Source organism: Brassica rapa, chromosome A06, assembly GCF_000309985.2.
Source record: "Brassica rapa cultivar Chiifu-401-42 chromosome A06, CAAS_Brap_v3.01, whole genome shotgun sequence".
Lineage (NCBI taxonomy): Eukaryota > Viridiplantae > Streptophyta > Magnoliopsida > Brassicales > Brassicaceae > Brassica > Brassica rapa.
In genome coordinates, this window is record NC_024800.2 from 23,398,404 (window position 1) to 23,418,839 (window position 20,436).

A 20,436-nucleotide genomic window follows, 5' to 3' on the forward strand; every position below is an offset into this window, starting at 1 on the left:
ATAAAATTAACATATAATTTCATTATTTTGTTTATAATAAAAATTTAATTAAAATTAATTTATAATCATATTATACTACTAATTGCGAAATTAATAAGTGTATTAATTAAAAGAATATTTAAATTTTTAACAAGATTTTGTTAGATTTTTTCTCAACAGATTTTGTTTTTCTTAAAACTAAAATTTAAATTTATAGTTAAAATGGATTTGTTATTAATATCGTTATAATTATTTAGAAATGATATACATTAAATAAACTAATGTAAACAATAAAAAAATTATTTGAATATATGAACATATACTTCTAGTATGACTATTTTGTAGTAGATAAAAATGGTAATTCTCTTTTAATAGAGAAGATATTTTAATATTTAATTCATATATTACGTCTATTTTAATATAATATAGACATAATTATAAAATTTATAAAAGGTTAGCATATAATTTTATTTTTCTTTGTTTTATAATAAATTTGTATTTAAAATTAAGTCTAATAATATTTTATTAGTAATTACAAATTTAATTTATTAATTAAAAGCAATATTTAAAAAAATTAATTAGATTTTGTCAGATTTTTTCAACATATTTTTAATTTAATATCTTTATAATTATTAAAATTTTAGAAATCTTATATATTCAATAGATTAATGTAAATAATTAATATATATGTAATCAAAGAAATAGACCTATTATGACTTTTTTGTGGTAGATAAAAGTGGTACTTCTCTTTTAATAGAGAAGATATGTGAAATGTGTGATGTATATATAAAGTAATTATTTTTACCAATTAAAATAATTTATATTATATTTTTTATAAATTGTCAATATTTACTGTTATTTAAAATGTGATATATAAATGATATTTATGTCATTTAAAATATTTCATAATTTTAAAAACATCCAAAATTAAATTAACATATTTATAGATATTTTTATTATGATTATCTAATTTATTTGATATTATAGATTATTTTATTTTATTTTATAGATTCTATAGTCTATAAAAAATGTAGATTTTTTGCCTAAAATACATAAGAAAAAAATTTCTTTAATTTTTTTTATTGTGGCTTTAAAAGTAAAGATAAAATATAATTGATAAAAATTAATAGAAACTTGTTGTAGGTTTTAACTTTTAAAGATAAAGTTACAACATGATTGGTAAAATTTAATGATTTAAAAATAAATAAATCTTAAAGTAGAGAGATAACCCAACCAATCATCCCCTTCAAATATTTTCAATTTTTTTTTAAAGTGTACAAAATCGTAAAACAAAAAAAGTTTAAAAAGTTGTGATTTGTGAAAGCACCTAACCAACTGTAAATCACATTAAGTATATATAGGGTTTAGTTATTAAATTCAACTGTGTTCAACACCTAACATAATCTACTTTAAGCAAAACCTTATGGTTTAGGATTACAGCGGATACCAGACGAAGATTTAGTCATTTAATTATCTTGTTAATGTCTTTAGACTCTTTACCGAGACAATATATAGTATGATCTACTAAGCAATGCACACCCAGCAAGAGTTCTTGACTCTAAAATGGCTTTTAGTTTTAGAAGCCATTAGTTCTAGAGAGCTAATACGCAATGGATAGAAGACTTGTTGACTATTTGTCGAAGGTCACTGCAGATAAACGGCAAATGATAAAAGAAAGAAAAAATTGAAAGATCGATACAATTAGTAAAATAAAAAGAGGTTCGTTCTCAGTAGAGTTAAACCCATAGTTGCAAATGTAACAACAAGACAGGAATGACTATCCGTGCTCCTTCAGTCCTTGTGCATCAGCATATCGACTAGCTATGCATGTGATTAGAGGTGATGACTTATGAGAGTAACTTTTTAAGTATATACGCATGAATGCATGAGAACATTTTCTTTTTTTGGTAAAAGAACTCGAAAACTATTAATCTAATAAACGCCGCAGTAACGAAAAACGAAGCAGACGACAGAGAGATCAGAGATGTATTCGAATGCATGAGAACATTCATTGTGTGATCATAGTTTCACGATTTATTTAGGATTTGGAATAAAGAATTTTTTACTTTTTATAGATTTTGTGCCATTTTGAACAAACTCCACTGGTTTTGATGTTTTCTCGTTTGGCATAAACGACATTTAATTTGTTTGATCTGTCCTTTATTACTACGTAGTTCATGCATTAAAACAAGTCTTTTTCAACTTTTGCATAGTCATTTGCTATCATTCATCAACAACTTTTATTATCACCTACCAAACATATATCCAAGTCCTAGTGGATGGAGGTTATCATTATTATACTTAATGTTAATTCAATCAATCTAGGATTGCTTGGCCAAGTAGCAGTTTCATTTAAATTTGGATCTTTGCATTTGGAGCAATATGAAATGTATGACGGAGTATAACCAAGAGGAACTTCACATACGATAAATATTGTTAGGGCCATTTCTTGTAAGAAAATTTTGTCACTTGTTGTGTCAATTGAAGTCATTCTTCAAGGTACTAGCGATGGCGAATTTGACCATTTGGCAACTTTTTCTTTTTAAAATCCATATTTAAAATCCGCGTAGTCTCTTCAAATCCAAAACCATACAGCGATAACATTTTTGTGATGTAAAACATTATTCCCACTATTTAGAACTGGGGTAGACAAAGTTCAAAGAACCAAGTCATTTCTCCACCGGCCCATACTCATTTGGCAACTTACTTCATTTGTTCATATGTTATACAACTACCACTTTAAATATTCTTAACAAAATTTTGCTTAAGCCTTTTAAATGTTCATTGCTGCCTCTGAGTTATAATAATGTTCGCAAGAGCTAATATATAAAAAACCTTCAAAATACTATTTTATTGGAAAGAAGATCTCACATCAGAAATATGAAAGGGACGTAAGTAATATATAAGGAACTTGGGCCAATCCACTAATTGCTAATTGGTTTTAAGTTAGATGCCCAGGAAACTTATCATGGTATCAGAGCCGGCCCAATACACTGACCCATTAATCCGGTCCGAACAGTGGCCCGATCATCCCATTAGCTGATGGCCCATAGAAGGCTCAGTTCCGGCGAGATCGCTAGAAAAATAAAGCATGATTTCGGAGGGGGTATGGTGGATTCTACGAGATTAATGGTTATACGCACTATTATCTCGAGGGAGGGTATTGGAGAGAAGATCCTACATCGGAAATATGAAAAGGACTTGAGTAATATATAAGGGACTTGGGCCAATCCACTAATTGCCAATTGATTTTAAGTTAGATGCCCATGAAACTTATTAATAGAAAAAAAAATTGAAAGAGAAAAAGAGAGCACACGAATTTGTTTATGTTAATGCTCTGATACCATGTCAAGAAATCTAGAGAAGTATGAAAGAGTTTCTTGTATTGATAAGGTCAATGACCGCATGTATATATATACATACGAGTAAACCTAGTTCTAGAGTATCTTTACATAATCATACAATAGGAATATTTACATAACCGTCAGATACGAATATATTCTCCGTATATATCCGTAATACCCCCTCAAGTTGGAGAGTGAAGATCAAGAACTCCCAACTTGGATAGAAAATCATCAAACTCTTTTCGCCCAAGAAGTTTAGTAAATATGTCAGCAAGCTGATCATGCGTAGAGACATGTTTAGTAGCGATGAAACCTTTGACAATCTCATCTCGAATAAAACCTTCAAAATACCATTTGTTTTACTTAAAAGATTCTAAATCAATCAAAATATATAAACCAATAACACCTAAGTCAACTCGTTTCTAAACAAAAAAAAAACACTAACTAAATAAAAGTTGACGAATTATACCAAATCAATGATGGTGAATCTAGTCTTCTTCTATTCTTATATAGCTTCTTCTAACAGCCTGTAAATTTCACAAATCAAAGTGATTCAATCACCAGTCCGAAAAAGGATGATGATTTTCGTTGGGCGATCGTCACCAAAGGCTTTACCTGCTGCTCTCCATTATTAAGATCACCGAGGCATGATTTCATATGTTGTTTTAGTGGAGAAACAAAGGAAAAGGGATAAAGAAAGTTGTTGCCAAAAAAAAAAGGGATAAAGAAAGAATACCAAAATAGATAAAAATGAAGATATTTTAATAGATACTTGCGGTGAATAAAATCTTGGTAAATATCAAACTAAAAGATATGAGCGTTATAAACAAGGGAGAATTTGCTCAATATACAAAATACTAATGGAAATGAAAAATATATCAGCGAGTTTGACATAATTAATTTGCTAACATTTAGGCAAAGAAGGGTCTGGTTTTGTCCTTTCAACGTACAGGTTGCCGGTTACTGGTAGAGATGACGTAGTGGTTTAGCATCACACGAGAAACCGAAAGCAACGTCACCAATTTCTTTACCATATACAGAAAAAGACAACACACTGTAAAACATAATGGAAAACAAATATACAATATTGTAAGTAACTTCTAATAGAACATAATCCTATAAATAATGCAAATATAATATAGATGTAACACAACATACGTAAATAATGAACCACTGAATCCTCCTATACTCAAACCCCTACTTAGTAAATCGAAACCCTATGTAGGATCCTATAAACCCAAATACAATCAATAAATTACTTTTGAAATCACATTTACTTGTTCAATAAATAATACATAGTATGGATCTTATATAAAATAGTATATAAATGTATGTTTTATTTACATTAGTTGAGCATCATATGTAAAATAGTATAAAAAGAAATAAGAGCATTTGTTGATGAAAATAACATCTTTGAACTAGACATGATCCTAATGTTTGTGAAACATTCAGATGAAACTAAATTTATATTACAAACAATCATACATAAAGAAAATAATATATAGAAACGTAAAGAATAGAACACTATATGTCTATATCTAATAGTATAGTAATCTTACATAAATAACCGCAATAAAGAATACATACAATACTATAATTCTACCGAATATAGTATAGTCAGCAACTTCATCTTCTTCACCTCATCCTTTTTTCAGACATAATGATATATATTTACTGGTCCACCATTGTTATTCTTCATCACCATATAAATTCGAAAAGCATGACACATCCATATATTCACCGATCAACCGTCAAGCATTAATTGAGGTCCCATTCCATCGTTTTCACACGACCATCGTTCTTAGAATCCGAGGAGCATCTTTTTTCCGTCATCGATCAAGCTTTCGTAAACGGTCTTCTTCTTAACACAACGTCGCCAATGAAGCTATGGATGACATCTCAGTCTTCTTCAATGAAACTATCCACCTTCCCCAATTTAGTAAATAAAAACTTATGAGAGAGTGATGTGTGAAAAGTATAAGGCCACGATTTATTGTTTTACATTAACCATTTATTAAGAGTCATTCTTGGGTTCACCCCCTAGGGTGAACCTCTAGGTTCATCAACCAATAGGATTTCATTATTTCAAATTCGATATCTTTTAAAAAAGGAAACAAAATATTCTTAAATTATATTATGTTTTTAAAATAAAAAAAGATAATAGTTACAGAAAAAAAAATTAAAAAAAATATATTTTTAATGTTCTCAACAAAACACTAAACCCTAAATCCTAATCCCTAAACCCTAAATCCTAAACCCTAAACCCTTGGATAAATCCTAAACCCTTGGGTAAACCCTAAACCCTTGGGTAAACCCTAAACCCTTGGGTAAACCCTAAACCCTTGGATAAATCCTAAACTCTAAATAAAAAACACTAAAACCCTAAACCCTAAACGCTTGAATGTTTTAGTGTATAGTGATTTTGATTTAGAGTTTTGGATTTATCCTAGAGTTTAGGGTTTATCCAAGGGTTTGGGATTAAGAGTTTAGGGATTAGAATTTAGGGTTTAGGGTTTAATGTTATGCTGACGACGTAAAATATTTTTTTTTAATTATTACTATTTTTTTTTTACTTTTTAATTTTAAAAACATAATATAATTTGACAATATTTTGTTTCCATTTTTAAAAGATATCGAACATAAAATAAAATAATCTTATTGGTTAGTGAACCTAGAGGTTCACCCTAGGGGTGGACCTAAGAATAAGTCATTTATTAATTAATATAATTCTTGTTGCAGGTTGCACCGGTTATGAAGAAGGGCAAAATCGCATTATTATATAAAATATATTGTCTATGTGTGGAACTTAGGTCAATTTGTTAGATATTGAATTATAATTTTTTGTGATATATAGTGCAATTTCCCTATAAACAAAGCGTGTATAATGCAAATACTCTTTAATTAATATATATATAAGTAGTAAAAGAAAATTGTAACTATACCCCGCCCTTGTTCTTCTGCTTCTTCCTGGCTAGCGCCTCTCTCTAATCTCTCTCTCTCTCTCTCTCAAACTCGCCAGTCCTATCGATTCTCCAGGTATGTTCCTCTTGTTAACCCTTCTCCCGTAGATTCATTTACAGTACGCAAAGTTGTCTAATTTTTCCTAAGTTTCGACAAACCCTAATCGCTTCATAGGAAGAGCTTTAACCTTTACAATCAATCTTCCTCTTACCAGGTTTGGTGGGTACAAATTCAAAAGCCGAGCGAGATGCCGGTCTCTCTTAAGCGGAATATGAATGTTGAGATCCGTGAGATGATCAGTAGGGATCCATGGTACACTTTCTGTTTATGGTTTTGACCTAGCGGGATGCCGATCTCCCTTAAACGGGATATGAATGTTGAGATCTGTGACATGTTGATCGATAGACATGTTGATCGATAGGGATCTCTCTTTTGTGTGTTTCAGGTCATTGAAACAACCAATACACGTTTTGGGAATCATCTTTGCTCTCGTGGCTTTCATCTGTGTTCTCGAGTTTCTCGTCATTCCATCCCAAGGTCACCTGTCTACTAACCTGAGATTCTTAGTTTCTGGAGCCTGTCTTCTCACCTGGGCTTCTACACTCAGCAGATCATATGCATTCTACTGCATATGTTCCCATTTATATGGTCTGTTCATGGCTAGCTTTCTTCTTTTCTATCAGGTTTAGTATCTATTTTCTTGTTTTGTTTTAAGTGTGTATTTTGGATAGAATTTGTTTTGATAATTGATTTTTTTTTATTGTGTGTACGCAGGTAGTGAAGCGACTACCAAAGAAATTGAGCTCTTCTGCAGTGTTCCTGTACTCAACTCTGGTAAAATTTATCTGTGTTTCTTTTATTGTCTCTCTCATTATCTAAATCACTGAGTCTTTTTCACAAGTTTTTTTCTTTCTTTATTTTTTTGTCAGATTGGTCTTACTGTTGTCAGTCTTCCCTACATACCCGGTTGGTTTGAAGTTATCCGAGAAACATATGCACTTACACGCAAATTTAGGAATGTTGTAAGTTGAATTACATTTACTTTGGCTACTGATGTAGTTTTGTGGTATGCTAAGCTCCTATGGTTTTGCAGGGCGAGCTGGCTATAGTGATTAATACACGATTATTTGAAACACAGTTTGGATTGATTGCTATCAATTCAGAGCTCCTCTTGGCGTACGATGGGTCCATTGACATAGGCATATCTCGTGTCATGTCTTGGTTCATTGGGATTTGGGCTGCGGTTTTGATTCTTCAGGTATGAATAATTAAGAATAATAGGTCCTTTGTTTTTGCTTTGATTAAGAATAATTGAAAGTCATCTTGTTTGAACAACATTGTTGTCTCCAGAGCTCAGAAGATACTCGCTTTGCTGTAGGAGCGTTGGTATGTGTACTTGTTGTCTCACCTTTACTGAGGATGATCACCAGATTAATTTTCCCAGATTGTGGGTAAGTGATAGTCAGTTGATCATGTATCTAATAAGCTATATTCCCTGATATATCACAGATGCAAATGACTTAAATTTTTTTTCTTGCGCAGTATTCTGATGGCCAAACTACTAATCATGAGGGATGCAATTAGAGATGCTGTAGGACCATTTGTCTGGAGTTTCATCATCTTACATATTTACTCTCGTAGAGGTTGGTTACTAATTATTAGTCATTGAATCTTAATGTGCCTGAAATGAAACATAAAACTTAATGTGGTTGTTCAATGATTTTTTCAGTAAAGGAGGAATTTGTAAGAAGCTATGGAAAATCGGTAAGAAAGAAGATGAAGATGAAGATGAAGAAGAGACTAGAAACATCTGTTACTGTTGGTGAAAGTCATACTCTTGTCTCGCATTTTCCTACTCCCCCTAGGATCAAATTCTCCAGTGGCAAGGTATGCAAGTCTTAAAAGAATGTTGTTTCTGTTAGTTCGTTGGTTGCTTGTGCATCTACCGGTTATAGTATGTGGATGTGTGTATATCTACAGCTTTAGTATTTGTTGCTTTATGATTTATGATCAAGTAGGTTGATCAGGTATATGACCCTTTTGTTCCTAATAGCTATCCAAGTGGCTCTGAGCTTACTGTTCTTTTAGTTGTTTTGATTATTGAAGAGAATTGGTTCAAACCACAGTACCACCAGTTTTCCTCATCTTTACGGGAACATTGTCTGGTTCACCCTTGGTTCTTGCCTTCTGAAATATGATTAGCAAGTCACTAGTTCACTCTCTCTAGTCGTTGGACGTACTTTTTATATGCTTCACCCCTCATTTTATGCCTTGCTGCAACTCTTACTCGCTAGATGTGTAACTTGAGATTATTTTTCTTTAATAGATTCACGTTTCCCATACTTCTTTCATTCTACTTCATCTTTTCATGCTTATGGTGGCAGGGGCCAGGACCTGATGCACGTGTAGTCTACATAGCTGGTGCGTTTGATCTTTTCCATGCTGGCCATGTTGGGGTATTGTATTAAATTCCAAGTCATTATGCTCAGTATGTTATTCATTTCTAGACTGAGTTTGTATTTCTTTTGTCGACATATCTGAGTGCTAACCTATAAATCAGATACATATGGATGCTTACCATATATGTTTGTCGACTAGTGCAACTAGAATTGCCTAAATAATATTGAGCGACCATATTTATTCTGCTAATGTGAACTCTTGTTCTTGATTTATTCAATTTTGTACAGATTCTCAGGCGTGCTAGAGAGCTTGGCGACTTTCTTCTTGTTGGAATACATAATGACCAAACCGTGAGGTAGTCATAAAACTCAAATCATCATCCAAAAAAAAAGTCTTGGTTGTGTTGAGAAGTTTAGATTTGCATCTTTGCTTAAAATCGTTATTATTGCTGTGCAGTGCTAAAAGAGGAGGGCACCCCCCAATCATGAGTATGCAGGAAAGGATCTTAAGTGTTGGGGCATGCCGCTATGTAGATGAGGTGATATTTGGTGCTCCATGGGAAGTGTCAAAAATTACGGTGAGCTTCTCTGCTCTCTAATTAATAATATACCCAAATGGCTTTCACGAAAAGCTAGTTTTAACAATGATTTGGGTATTGCAGATCACGTTCTTTGGCATATCATTGGTGGTTCATGGGACAGTAGCCGAGAGCGACAATTTTCAAAGGGTAAAACTAGATTCAGATATGAGCAAGTGTATATAGAGACAATAGAGCTGCGTTTTCTAAGAATATGGTTGATGATTTGACAGAAGGAAGAGAATCCGTATGCAGTACCAATTAGCATGGGCATATTCCAAATCCTAGAAAGCCCTCTTAATATCACAACTTCCACCATAATGGGGAGGATTGTAGCGAACCATGAAGCTTATCAGGCAAGTTGCTATTCTTCTTATTGTTGGTATACTTCACCAATGTCTGACACAAAATCTTACGTATTGTATAGAAACGTAATTTGAAAAAGGAAGCTAGCGATGACAAGCAGATGGAAAAGGAAGCTAGTTATGACAAGCAGATGGAAAAGGAAGCTAGTGATGACAAGCAGAAGGGGACTGATAAGAATCAAAACACGGAGCGTACCGCATCCTATTTCAAGAACTCTAGCGTTGGGTTTTAACCGAGATGCTTCAGCTAAGAACTCGTCGCGCCCACCAGCCCAAGGATTGCGAAGAAGAAGGAGAGAGCGGTGAAGCTGGAAGGGTCGCAGGGAGTGACGAACATCGTTGTGAAGATTCGCAGATTAACGGATGAGTTGGTGATGGTGGAGATGAAGAACAAGCAAAGAGACGTGGGTTTAGCTTGGGCCGATGAGCTCAGGCGAAAGCTACGTTGTATCATTAACCAACCGGTTAAAAGGGGTCCGTAAAATTGTTTCAACACTAAAACCAATTTTACTCGGAATTTTCAAACAATACAACCGGTTTAGTTGAGGATTCGAGAAGCACTATAGTGAACCAGTTCGGCTTGCAGTGGAGCAGAGAGAGTAATGGGAAGATTGGCCTCTCTGTATATATTAAAAAAAAAAATGGAAGAATACTAACCGGAATTCCATTTTTCTGTTTCTCTTTTCTTTACAAAGTATACTTTTAACATAATACAAAATTATTTGCTACATTCATCGGAGAGAATTTTAATAAGACTCTGATATTTACGTGTATGTGTGATCTATGTGTGTTTTGCAAACTTGTGCTTTTGTTTTTGGTAATGAACATGCCAACCGTTTATAATGTTTAAGATTATGATCATCTGATTTATATTTTTTTATTATATTTGGGAATCGGAAGAATCATTGTGTATGTTATATGTTTTTTTTTTGTATCATTGTGTATGTCATATGTATTTTACTGTTTTCAAGCTATGCAAGTTTCTTTGCGACATTAAACTATCTAACAAAAGTATTGTCATATATGCTTACGAAACACAAGATTAGTGGTAATATGCATAGTAAATTACTTTAACAAAACAATACATTGCTGTGTAAATGTCAATTCTTTTATGTGTGCATATAGACTATAGCTGTGTCTGTTCTTGTTTGATATATTGTAGGAAGTGAAAACATGTGAAAAAAGTTGATTGGCTTTATTCCATTTAACTAGTTGTATGGTACAAAAGAACTAAAGATATTATTACATTACAGGCGTGTAAAAGCAAACTACCAGAGATTTGCCAAAATCAAGGGCCGAAATATTACATATTTAACATATTTATCATTTGTGGGAACGGGTTTCTCTAAGGATTTGTAGAGTTTGTTCATCTTCAAGGATTATAAGACGAACCCTGTTGACTTTTAGGCTAAGGGTTTAAAAATTGAACTCAATCTGGGCTAAAGCCCCATTACAACACTCCAGTGTGGATTCTTCTGATAAGACGTTGTATCCGATTCCAAAGTTAGTTCTATAGATATGACCTGCAGTGAGGAAAATAATTGCATGGAATTTTGTGTTAGCTAGGTCGGCTGTCTAGCTCTTCGATTCTCTTGATGGTTCGAATCTCTCCGTCGTTGAATCTCTGGAATCTCTTTTTCCCTTTGTGTTAACAAGGTCGGTTCTCTCTCTCTCTCTCTCTCTCTCTCTCTCTCTCTCTCTCTCTCTCTCTCTCTCTCGGTTTATTCATTTGCGTCGAGTGGATTCTCTTGATTATGACGTCGTTTTATCGTTTTATTTTAGGGTTTAGGGTTCACATCAAATATCTCTTTCTCTCCTTCGAATCTCTGTCATATATTGATAGTCCTGGTTTTGATTTTGGAATTTTGTTGTACTTGTCTTTTTTGGATTACGTCTCACAGGAATGCGGAACTTTGTCTCGCAATCATGGAAATATCTTTTCGCCACCCACTTCGCAACAATTGCCTCCTCTTCATTTTTCATTTTATGCTATGTGCGCTTGGAGAGACGATGAAGCGACATTGTGATGTTATTTGTGTCCTTCCTTGACTTTTTCAGTGTTTCCTTGGTCTCTTTCTTCGAGATGATGATGATGCAGCAATGGTGGGTGCAGTACACTACAAGAAAACAGGTAGTTTCTGACTACAGTATTAGTCGGTATTCAGTCGGTAAATGGTCGTTTCCGACTGATTCACGACTGATCAGAGTCGTCATAATATACCGCGTCGCTAAATAATTTAGTCGTAAAACAATCGGTAAATAGCGACTGTTTTACGACTATTTTGATCAGTCGTAAATGCAGTCGGTAATTAGTAGGCAATTTGGCGACTGATTTACGACTCATTTAGTGAGTCGTAAATGCAGTCGGTAATTAGTAGGCAATTTGGCGACTGATTTACGACTCATTTAGTGACTATACTACGACGGCTTAGTGACTGAATTTAACGACTGCATTTAGCGACTGAATTTAACGACTGATTACACGACTGACTTAGTGACTAACTACCTTAGTAGGAAAATATAACTGCTACCGAATCACGACTGATTAGCGACTGAAATGCTTAAATTTTACGACTGATTTCGCGACTGTATTGCGACTAATTACCATATTTTTTGGCTGTTAAATGTATGATTTTGGTGTATTGTTTTTTCTTGTCCAAATCATGATTTGTTATTTAAATCTTCTTTTAGTACTACAAAAAACGATTTTGAAATCATAAAAGTTTTAAATACATGTACCATACACAAAAGAACTCCAATACTTAGGAGTTTTCAAGTTTCAAACAGAAAGAACAACTCCAAAGAGTTTACAAGTTTCACACATCAAAAAGATAGTTTTTAGTACAAAAGAAGGGAAATGCAAGACCTAAACATGATGGGGATCAGATGAAGCTGTTTCTTTGGAGATGAAGTCCAAGAATCTCTGGTCTGTGGTGGCCATGTACTTCCGAACCATTAACAACTCATCGATCGTAGCTTGCTGAGTAGCTATAACTCTGGAACGTTCTTCCTCAGCCTTTGCCGCAGCAGCAGCAGCTTGGGCACGATCTTCCTCAGCCTTTGCAAGAAGAGCAGCTTGTTCTTTGATTTGGCGTTGAGCTTCTTCAAGTTGCTGTTGCATTTGGATGAAAGAGGACAAGCTTCTTGGGTCATATACCACTTTATTAAGTTGGTTCTTCAAGCTTCCAAGGCCATAAATTTGCCCCCTGTCATTGGTGAAAGTGACCTACAAAAAAGAAAATATTGAGTGAGAGACTATATCAATAACAAGCAATAACAACCAAAATGAATAGTGAGAGACATGAAGTTTTGACAGTAAGAAACCCTAACCTGAATAACAGCTCATTCTCCTCTTCTATTGATAGTGGTGGATGCTGTCCAGTCTCGGTATGATCATCAGTCTCAAGGGTGGCCAACTTAGCTTATTTTTTGTTCTTGAAAGCCTCAATAACTTGTTCAGCTTTGAAATCACTAAAGGTTCCATCAGACTTTGTATGAGATCTGATGAATACTTCACCAAAGCTCATTGTCTTCCCAGTTCAACAACCTGAAGTAAAATGGAAGAAAATATCAGTATAAAATGTTAAAAAACCAAACATACTTATCACATTGAACAACTAAGCAGTAGGGTCTCACCATCTCTTGGTGGAGCTGCATATAAGACTTCTGGCCAGAGTTATGCGTGTGAAAGCCAAGACCTTGACGGTCAGACATTCTAGATGCTGATGCTGTAGCACTCTTTGCAACCGCAGCGTCAGTGTCCCAATAGTCGGTCATTGTTTTCCACAGTGTGTCGCGTATCCAATCAGGCTGCTGCCGAGAAGTCCTTACTTCGCTGACCATGTCTTTCAGTCGTAACAGAGCAATGGCCTCGAAATGTTCTTGCACAACACCAGTCAATGATGGATCCCATGTGTGAGTTTTCTACAAATGAACATAGAAGATACTAGTTAGCCATCAAAAACCAAAGAATTAAAAAAAACAGTGTGTATTAAACTTGTTTCAAAAAGATAAATGAACAATGAACATAGAAATGTTCTTGCACAACACCAGTCAACACCACTTACTTAATAACTATAATAACTCAAAGACAGAGAAGAGACAGAGAAGCTTACGGCAAATTCCAAAAAGTAATTTTCTTGTCTGTCTCTAGGCACTTGAGTCCAGCTGTAGAAAGGCTTATTAAACTTGTTCCTTAAAGTCTTGGTAATCTTCCTAGACAAGCTCGACTTGTCATAACCAAACCTATAAAAGAAGACAAGCAAAGAATCATCAATAAATCTATATTCTTGACATATTGTAGCTAAATTCCTAAATTTATATTCTTGACAGACAAGCAAAGAATCATCAAAGAATCATCAACAAATCTATATTCCTGAATCATCAACAATTGTAGGAAACGAAGACAAAATACCATGTGGTTTCAGGCTCAAGGTTGCGAGACAGGACAGTTGTGTTCTTCGCTCGACCTGGCTGGTTTAGGAGGGAGTTCAAAAGAACCAAATGGTCAGAGGCGAGATTAGGTTGAACCGGAGCCTCTACATCGGACATATCCTCCTCCTCCTCTTCTGGAAAATGAGAATTTTGTTCTTCAGAACTGTGAGGCGATTGAGATGCTCGAACTGGAGCCGCTTGACTTGGAGGAAGTGTGTTCATATGTTCAGTCGACTGAGTTTGTCACTGTTGAGGTTGAGACGTCGCAGCAGCTGGAGTGAGAGGCGACATAGCTGATTGAGAAGGTGGGAAGTTCGTTGTCGGAAAAAGCTTTCTCGGAGGAGGATAATCGCGAACAGACGGGAGAGGATTGTTCTTAGGGAGATGATTTTTCTTAGGGAGAACGGGTGGGATGGACGGAGATGGATCCCTCGGTACGAAGTCATACTGAGTTGGTAAAGTAGACGGGCGTTGTGTAACCCGAGAGGTGTTCGGTTTGATGGTATTTCGCTTCCTCTTTCCACCCATATTCGGAGAGATCGGTGGTAGAGATCAGTGGGAGAGATCGAGTGGGAGAGATCAGTGGGAGAGATCGAGATCAAGATCGTCGGTTATCAGAGAGTGGCCGTCGAGATTGAGAGTCAGAGATTAGGGTTTCTTCTTTCGCGAAAACAGAAAGGGTAATAACCTCTTGGGCTTTGGTTCACGCGGGCTTTAGGTCCAAAAATGAAATAAAATTTTGGGTTTTCGCGGTTTAGATCAGTCGGAATTCAGTCACCATTTTTTAAAATGAAAATTAAATTGAAATTCAATATCAAATTATAACCAAATATTTTCGCGGTTCAATAATTTTTGGAGGCAAAACCGAATTTTTGGCTGAATAGTCGGTAATCAGTAGGTAATCAGTCGTTAATTTTGAAAATAAATTTGAAAATACAAATATACATAATTAAATATTAGAACATATATTTTAAAAGTTTTTTGCGATTTAAGAACTTTTGGAGGCAAATAAAAATGTACATAATAAACCTGAATCCTAACCCCTAAATCGAAACCCTAATCCCAAAATCGAAACCATAATCCCTAAATCAAAAATAACATCATATTACAACATAGTATATTAAATATGACAAATAAAGTGTATAACATATATATGAAACATAATATTATATATGGTAACCGAAGTTTAGAACATCATATTACAAGATAATATTATACATATGAGTACTTAATTAATCAACTTAGTATGGTTCATCTTCATCTCCATCTTCATCATCATCTGAATTATGATAAATTACATCGGAATTCATCATTAGGTTCTGCATCTGCCACGTCGAAATCAATATTGATCGGTTCTCCAGGAGCATGTACCAAATGGTCGACTTCAAGGTCTTCAACTGTGGTCATCATAACAGCATCATTGTTTTCTTGTTGCAAAGTCACTAGATCTTTTTCTTCATATTTTCCGAAAATGATTCTCCTCGGATTCACTTTTAGAACATTGAGCCAAGACTGCTTCGGTTTCCTTACATACGGATATGGAATATAACAAACTTACCTAGAATAAATGGATCATATTTGTAGTATTTTCTCGATGAGAGAACATCCACGATTCCGTCATTTTTTCTCCGAGTGCCTCTACCAATAACAGGGTCATACCACTTACACTTAAAAAGTGTGATTTTCAAATCGACTATCCCCTCGTACTCGATTTGTATGATATCTGTTAAGATCCCGTGGTACTGAGATTCATCAGCTGCATTTGTATAACTCTCTCCTTTAGCACATACTCCATAGTTGCAAGTCTTTTGTCCCTCACCATGCGTTTGGGTATGAAACATAAAACCTCGAGTGTTCTTCACTACCACTTAAATGCGTCGGATTAGCATAACTTGTGCCTAAAGCCATATCGAGTTCTTCTCCATGCTTGTACCACACATAATAGTCAAGCATAAACCCTTTACTATATATATGTTTCAAAACTCGTTGCTCCGGGATAAATTTCTCATTTTTGCAAACACTGCATGGACAAAAGAATTTACCATTATTATCCTGTGTTAGAGGCTGACTGTTTGCAAATGCCATGAATTGGTATACTCCCGTTGTGAACTCTTCCGAGAAATTCCCCGTTTCTTCATCGATCCTCTTGTACATCCAATCTTGAAAGTTAGTATAGTTGTAATTACCTCCCATTATGTGATTTTTTCTGATTTTTTCCTGATTTTTTCCTTGTTTTTTTCTGATTTTTTTTTATTTTTTCTGATTTTTTTATTTTTTTCTGATTCGCAAGACACGAATTACCGACTGCTTTATTTCGGTCGTTGCATAGTCGCTATTCAGTCGTGAATCAGTCGGTAAATATAGCGACTGCATAATCAGTCGGTAAAGTCAATCGGCAAAAATGTGTTTTCTTGTAGTGAGTGGCCAGTGGCAGTTCGACTTCGTCCAAGTTTGCGTGTATTGACAACATAGTTGTTAAAGACCGTGACTCTCTGAGTTTTTCTAATGCTAGATGGTGAATTTAAGAAGGGCAAAAGGCTTTGGATGGCTCTGTTTTGGGTCTCCTACAATCTCCACATCATACATCTGATGGTCAGTTTCCTTATAGATGAAGATTGTGACTTTGCAGCAGGATTTCTTGCCGCTTCTTTCAGTCTAGTGGTGGATGCGATACATGATGATTGGAAGCTTTTACTTTTTCCTCCTGTTTGGTTTCTTGTAGCTCTCTTGGCATGTTACAAGTGCATCGTTATTCTCGGGATGGTGGTTGGCCAGGCCTAAACGGTTAGGGATATAGCTGTTTCCACTTTTTTTCTCTTTTGATTAATTAGAGCTGTTTCCATTTTAATTCTTAAGGGGGTGGTATTCAATCCAAGAATTTAATAGAATTTGAAAGAATTCTTAAATAATAATTTTTGTAGTAGTTATGAGGGTTTAATGCATTTACATAACTTTCATGTTTACTTTTCTTATGGATTTTAAAAGAATGCACTAAATTTGATAGAATATCAATTTCTCTAAAATCAAAGAAAATTTTGAATCTTTATTATGGCTTTGATTGGTGACATGTGGTAAACTTGATTAAGTTTTATTTGTGATTGTAACTCAAAAATGTTACCAATCATGCATTAAAATTATTTTTTTGATTTTAAGTTTGATTTAACATGTATTGTACTTGAGGTATCATTTTGACTTAGATCCTTTGTAAAATTGCTAAATCAAAACTTGAATCAACATCAACCAAATTTCCATGTATTAGAAGTTGATTTATAAATTTAATTACTTTTTCTGTTTAAAAAATAAAAAAGAAAATAATGATTTTTGAAAACTTACGTGTGCCAAGTTGAGTCCACCTAATTTTGAGCTGGTTAAAGATTTTTATAATCTTTCTTGTTCCTATTTTTTTGAATTATTCAAAATTTTAACTAATTATTAAACAAAATCTTAAGCGTTAATATGATATAATAATTCAAAAATACCAATTATAAAATTATATATATATGACCCTAAGTTAGTGTGGATCATGCACTTTCAAAACCTACAAAGTTTAAGGTATGTTTTCTTATGTCTTCTTTTTTTGTTTGCAAAAGTTATTTTCATATTTTACTTGCAAAAACTAATAAGCTTGACGTCTGTGTTCTATCTTCTTCTTCGTCTTTACTTCCAAAAGATATATTTTTTTTTCTTGAAGAAACCAATAAGCTTATGTTCAGTTTTTCTGTCTTCTTCTTTATGCGAAAATCATATTTTCATTTTTTTACTTGCATTAGCTTTATAGATCGTTTTAAATAATAGAGTACCTTTTTATGTTTACTAATTTTTTTTTTTTTGGATGAAGATGTCTAATAATGAAAATGTTGATTATGCTGGTGTTGGTGCTGATGACGGCGGTGGAACTACACGTCGTAAGGTGAACTTTATAATTGATATGTCAAAATTTTAACTTATATGAAGTTATAGTATTTTAATAATTTTAACATAACTATAGAAACAAAAACAAATTATATGGGAAGATGAGCATGTTGGGGTATTCTTGGAGCTTCTCGATATTGAGTTGGCTAAAATTAGATACAGACAAAAGTTACCGAAAGAGGTAGGAAGAGAGCGTATTTGTAAAGAGTTTTTGGAGAAAACTGGTATAAGCCTTTCTTGGGAGCCTTTCAAAAGCAAATACGATATATTGAGAAATATGTATGGATCGTAATTTTACTGGAGTTTCAGCAGATGACAATACCGGTTTGATTGAGATGGATTCTGAATGGTGGGACGATCGCGAAAAGGTACATTAGTGTACATAGTTGATATTTAAAAATCAATTAACAAACCTTGTTACTGATATTTAAAAATCAATTAACAAACCTTGTTATTGGATTTTTTAATTTAAAGGTCATGTTATTATTATTGTTATTTCATTTTTTATTATTATTTATATTAGAATAAATATTATTATTTGATTATAATATTTAGAAATAATATATATTGAAAATTATTTTTCAAATTTAATACTCATTTAAAACATTTTTAAATATTTAATGGTTTATTTGTTTTTAATAAATATATCACTATTAATATGTTTATATATTCATTTATTTTATTAAGAAATTCATACTACAACTTATACATCAAAAAAGTTACCAGTCAATAGTTTTTAAAAAATGATTACTTTTATTTTTACTGCGAACTTACCACATAAACTTACAGTTTATACCACATAAATTTTTACTGCAAGTTATATCGAATTACAAATCATACTGCAACTCGGCTTTAATACTACATTGAAAAGATAACAAACTGAAATAAATATAACAGTTACTACTACTACAAAAGTTCACTGATTGTAGCAGTTTTATTGTATAAAACAAAATAAGGGTATATTCGTTGTGCTACACTTTGACGATGAAAAATATTTGTGTTATTTCAATTTTGTCACTTTTTGTTTTCATTACTTAAGAAATAAAAAGAAAATATTTTATCAATAAAAAAGAAAAGAAATAAAAAAAGAACATTCATTGTGTGATCATAGTTTCACGATTTATTTAGGATTTGGGACAAAGAATTTTTTACTTTTTATAGATTTTGTGCCATTTCGAACAAACTCCACTGGTTTTGTTGTTTTCTCGTTTGGCATAAACGACATTTAATTTGTTTAATCTGTCCTTTGTTACGTAGTTCATGCATTAAAACAAGTCTTTTACAACTTTTGCATAGTCATTTGCTATCATTCATCAACAACTTTTTATTATCACTACCAAACATATATCCAAGTCCTAGTGGATGGAGGTTATCATTATTATACTTAATGTTAATTCAATCAATCTAGGATTGCTTGGCCAAGTAGCAGTTTCATTTAAATTTGGATCTTTGCATTTGGAGCAATATGAAATGTAAGACGGAGTATAACCAAGAGGAACTTCACATACGATAAATATTGTTAGGGCCATTTCTTGTAAGAAAATTTTGTCACTTGTTGTGTCAATTGAAGTCATTCTTCAAGGTACTAGCGATGGCGAATTTGACCATTTGGCAACATTTTCTTTTTAAAATCCATTAAAATCCGCGTAGTCTCTTCAAATCCAAAACCATACATCGATAACATTTTTGTGATGTAAAACATTATTCCCACTATTTAGAACTGGGGTAGACAAAGTTCAAAGAACCAAGTCATTTCTCCACCGGCCCATACTCATTTGGCAACTTACTTCATTTGTTCATATGTTACAACTACCACTTTAAATATTTTTAACAAAATTTTGCTTAAGCCTTTTAAATGTTCATTGCTGCCTCTGAGTTATAATAATGTTCGCAAGAGCTAATATATAAAAAACCCTCAAAATACCATTTGTTTTACTTAAAAGATTCTAAAATCAATCAAAATATATAAACCAATAACACCTAAGTCAACTCGTTTCTAAACCAAAAAAACACTAACTAATGTTGTAGTTATTATATTCTCTTGACCAAAGTTGTAAAAGGAATGAACTCTTGTAGCTGCCTCAAACGAAAGTTGTTTCAAATGAATTTCGTGAAACTAGAGAAGATGCTCAAACTGTATTACGTGTTACGACATTCTTAATCCTCTTGTTAAAATTAATTGTAATGTGACAGTTGATGCACATGCAGACCAAGCTGCCGAATCTTCACCAGTGAATAATGGTGATGATGTATACGCTTCCGGAAACTACTTGTTAAGGACCGATGTGATGATTCTGATTCAGATTCAGTTCAGATGTTTATGTATGATTGATGGCAAATTTTTTTTTGGTAACCATGGTAAGACTTTATTACCATTTTCCATTTTTGACAGAAGTTTTTTGTTTTAAAAGGAATTTTCACAGAAGTTAAAAACAAATTAAAGAAAAAATATAAAATACCAAAG

The 20,436-nt window shown here is 33.4% G+C and overlaps 2 protein-coding genes and 1 long non-coding RNA gene across 8 annotated transcripts; 2 read left to right on the top strand and 1 right to left on the bottom strand.

Annotated features, from left to right (window-relative positions):
- The first annotated feature begins 6,070 nt into the window (after positions 1 to 6,070).
- Positions 6,071 to 10,354, top strand: LOC103874581. Of its 4 annotated transcripts, XM_033273764.1 has the most exons (16): positions 6,071 to 6,359; positions 6,499 to 6,596; positions 6,730 to 6,967; positions 7,059 to 7,118; positions 7,214 to 7,306; positions 7,378 to 7,542; positions 7,635 to 7,735; positions 7,827 to 7,927; positions 8,014 to 8,171; positions 8,669 to 8,740; positions 8,972 to 9,039; positions 9,141 to 9,261; positions 9,346 to 9,411; positions 9,495 to 9,617; positions 9,689 to 9,706; positions 9,737 to 10,354. In XM_033273764.1, exons 2-16 carry the CDS (start codon positions 6,532 to 6,534, stop codon positions 9,857 to 9,859), a joined length of 1,572 nt encoding a protein of 523 aa, XP_033129655.1. In that variant the 5' UTR covers positions 6,071 to 6,359; positions 6,499 to 6,531; the 3' UTR covers positions 9,860 to 10,354. The 4 variants fall into 4 exon arrangements, with proteins under 4 accessions (XP_033129655.1, XP_033129654.1, XP_033129656.1 ...); XM_033273763.1 differs by having other exon boundaries at positions 6,081 to 6,359; positions 8,972 to 9,018; positions 9,689 to 10,354; XM_009153004.3 differs by having other exon boundaries at positions 6,086 to 6,359; positions 9,689 to 10,354.
- Positions 10,355 to 10,796: 442 nt separating this feature from the next.
- LOC117126197 lies at positions 10,797 to 18,055 on the bottom strand. 3 transcript variants are annotated; one of them, XR_004448683.1, is made up of 5 exons: positions 14,041 to 18,055; positions 13,742 to 13,871; positions 13,263 to 13,550; positions 12,957 to 13,173; positions 10,797 to 12,852 (listed from the first exon to the last, which is right to left on the bottom strand). XR_004448683.1 is itself a non-coding variant. In XM_033273827.1 (4 exons), the coding sequence occupies exons 1-4, from the start codon at positions 14,280 to 14,282 to the stop codon at positions 13,150 to 13,152; spliced, it is 684 nt and encodes a 227-aa protein (XP_033129718.1). In that variant the 5' UTR covers positions 14,283 to 18,055; the 3' UTR covers positions 10,797 to 13,149. The 3 variants fall into 3 exon arrangements, 2 of the variants coding, with proteins under 2 accessions (XP_033129718.1, XP_033129717.1); XM_033273827.1 differs by having other exon boundaries at positions 10,797 to 13,173; XM_033273826.1 differs by having other exon boundaries at positions 10,797 to 13,550.
- Positions 17,852 to 19,063, top strand: LOC117126214. Its single transcript, XR_004448720.1, has 2 exons — positions 17,852 to 17,970; positions 18,049 to 19,063. It is a non-coding gene; the product is annotated as an uncharacterized LOC117126214 (long non-coding RNA).
- Positions 19,064 to 20,436: the final 1,373 nt, after the last annotated feature.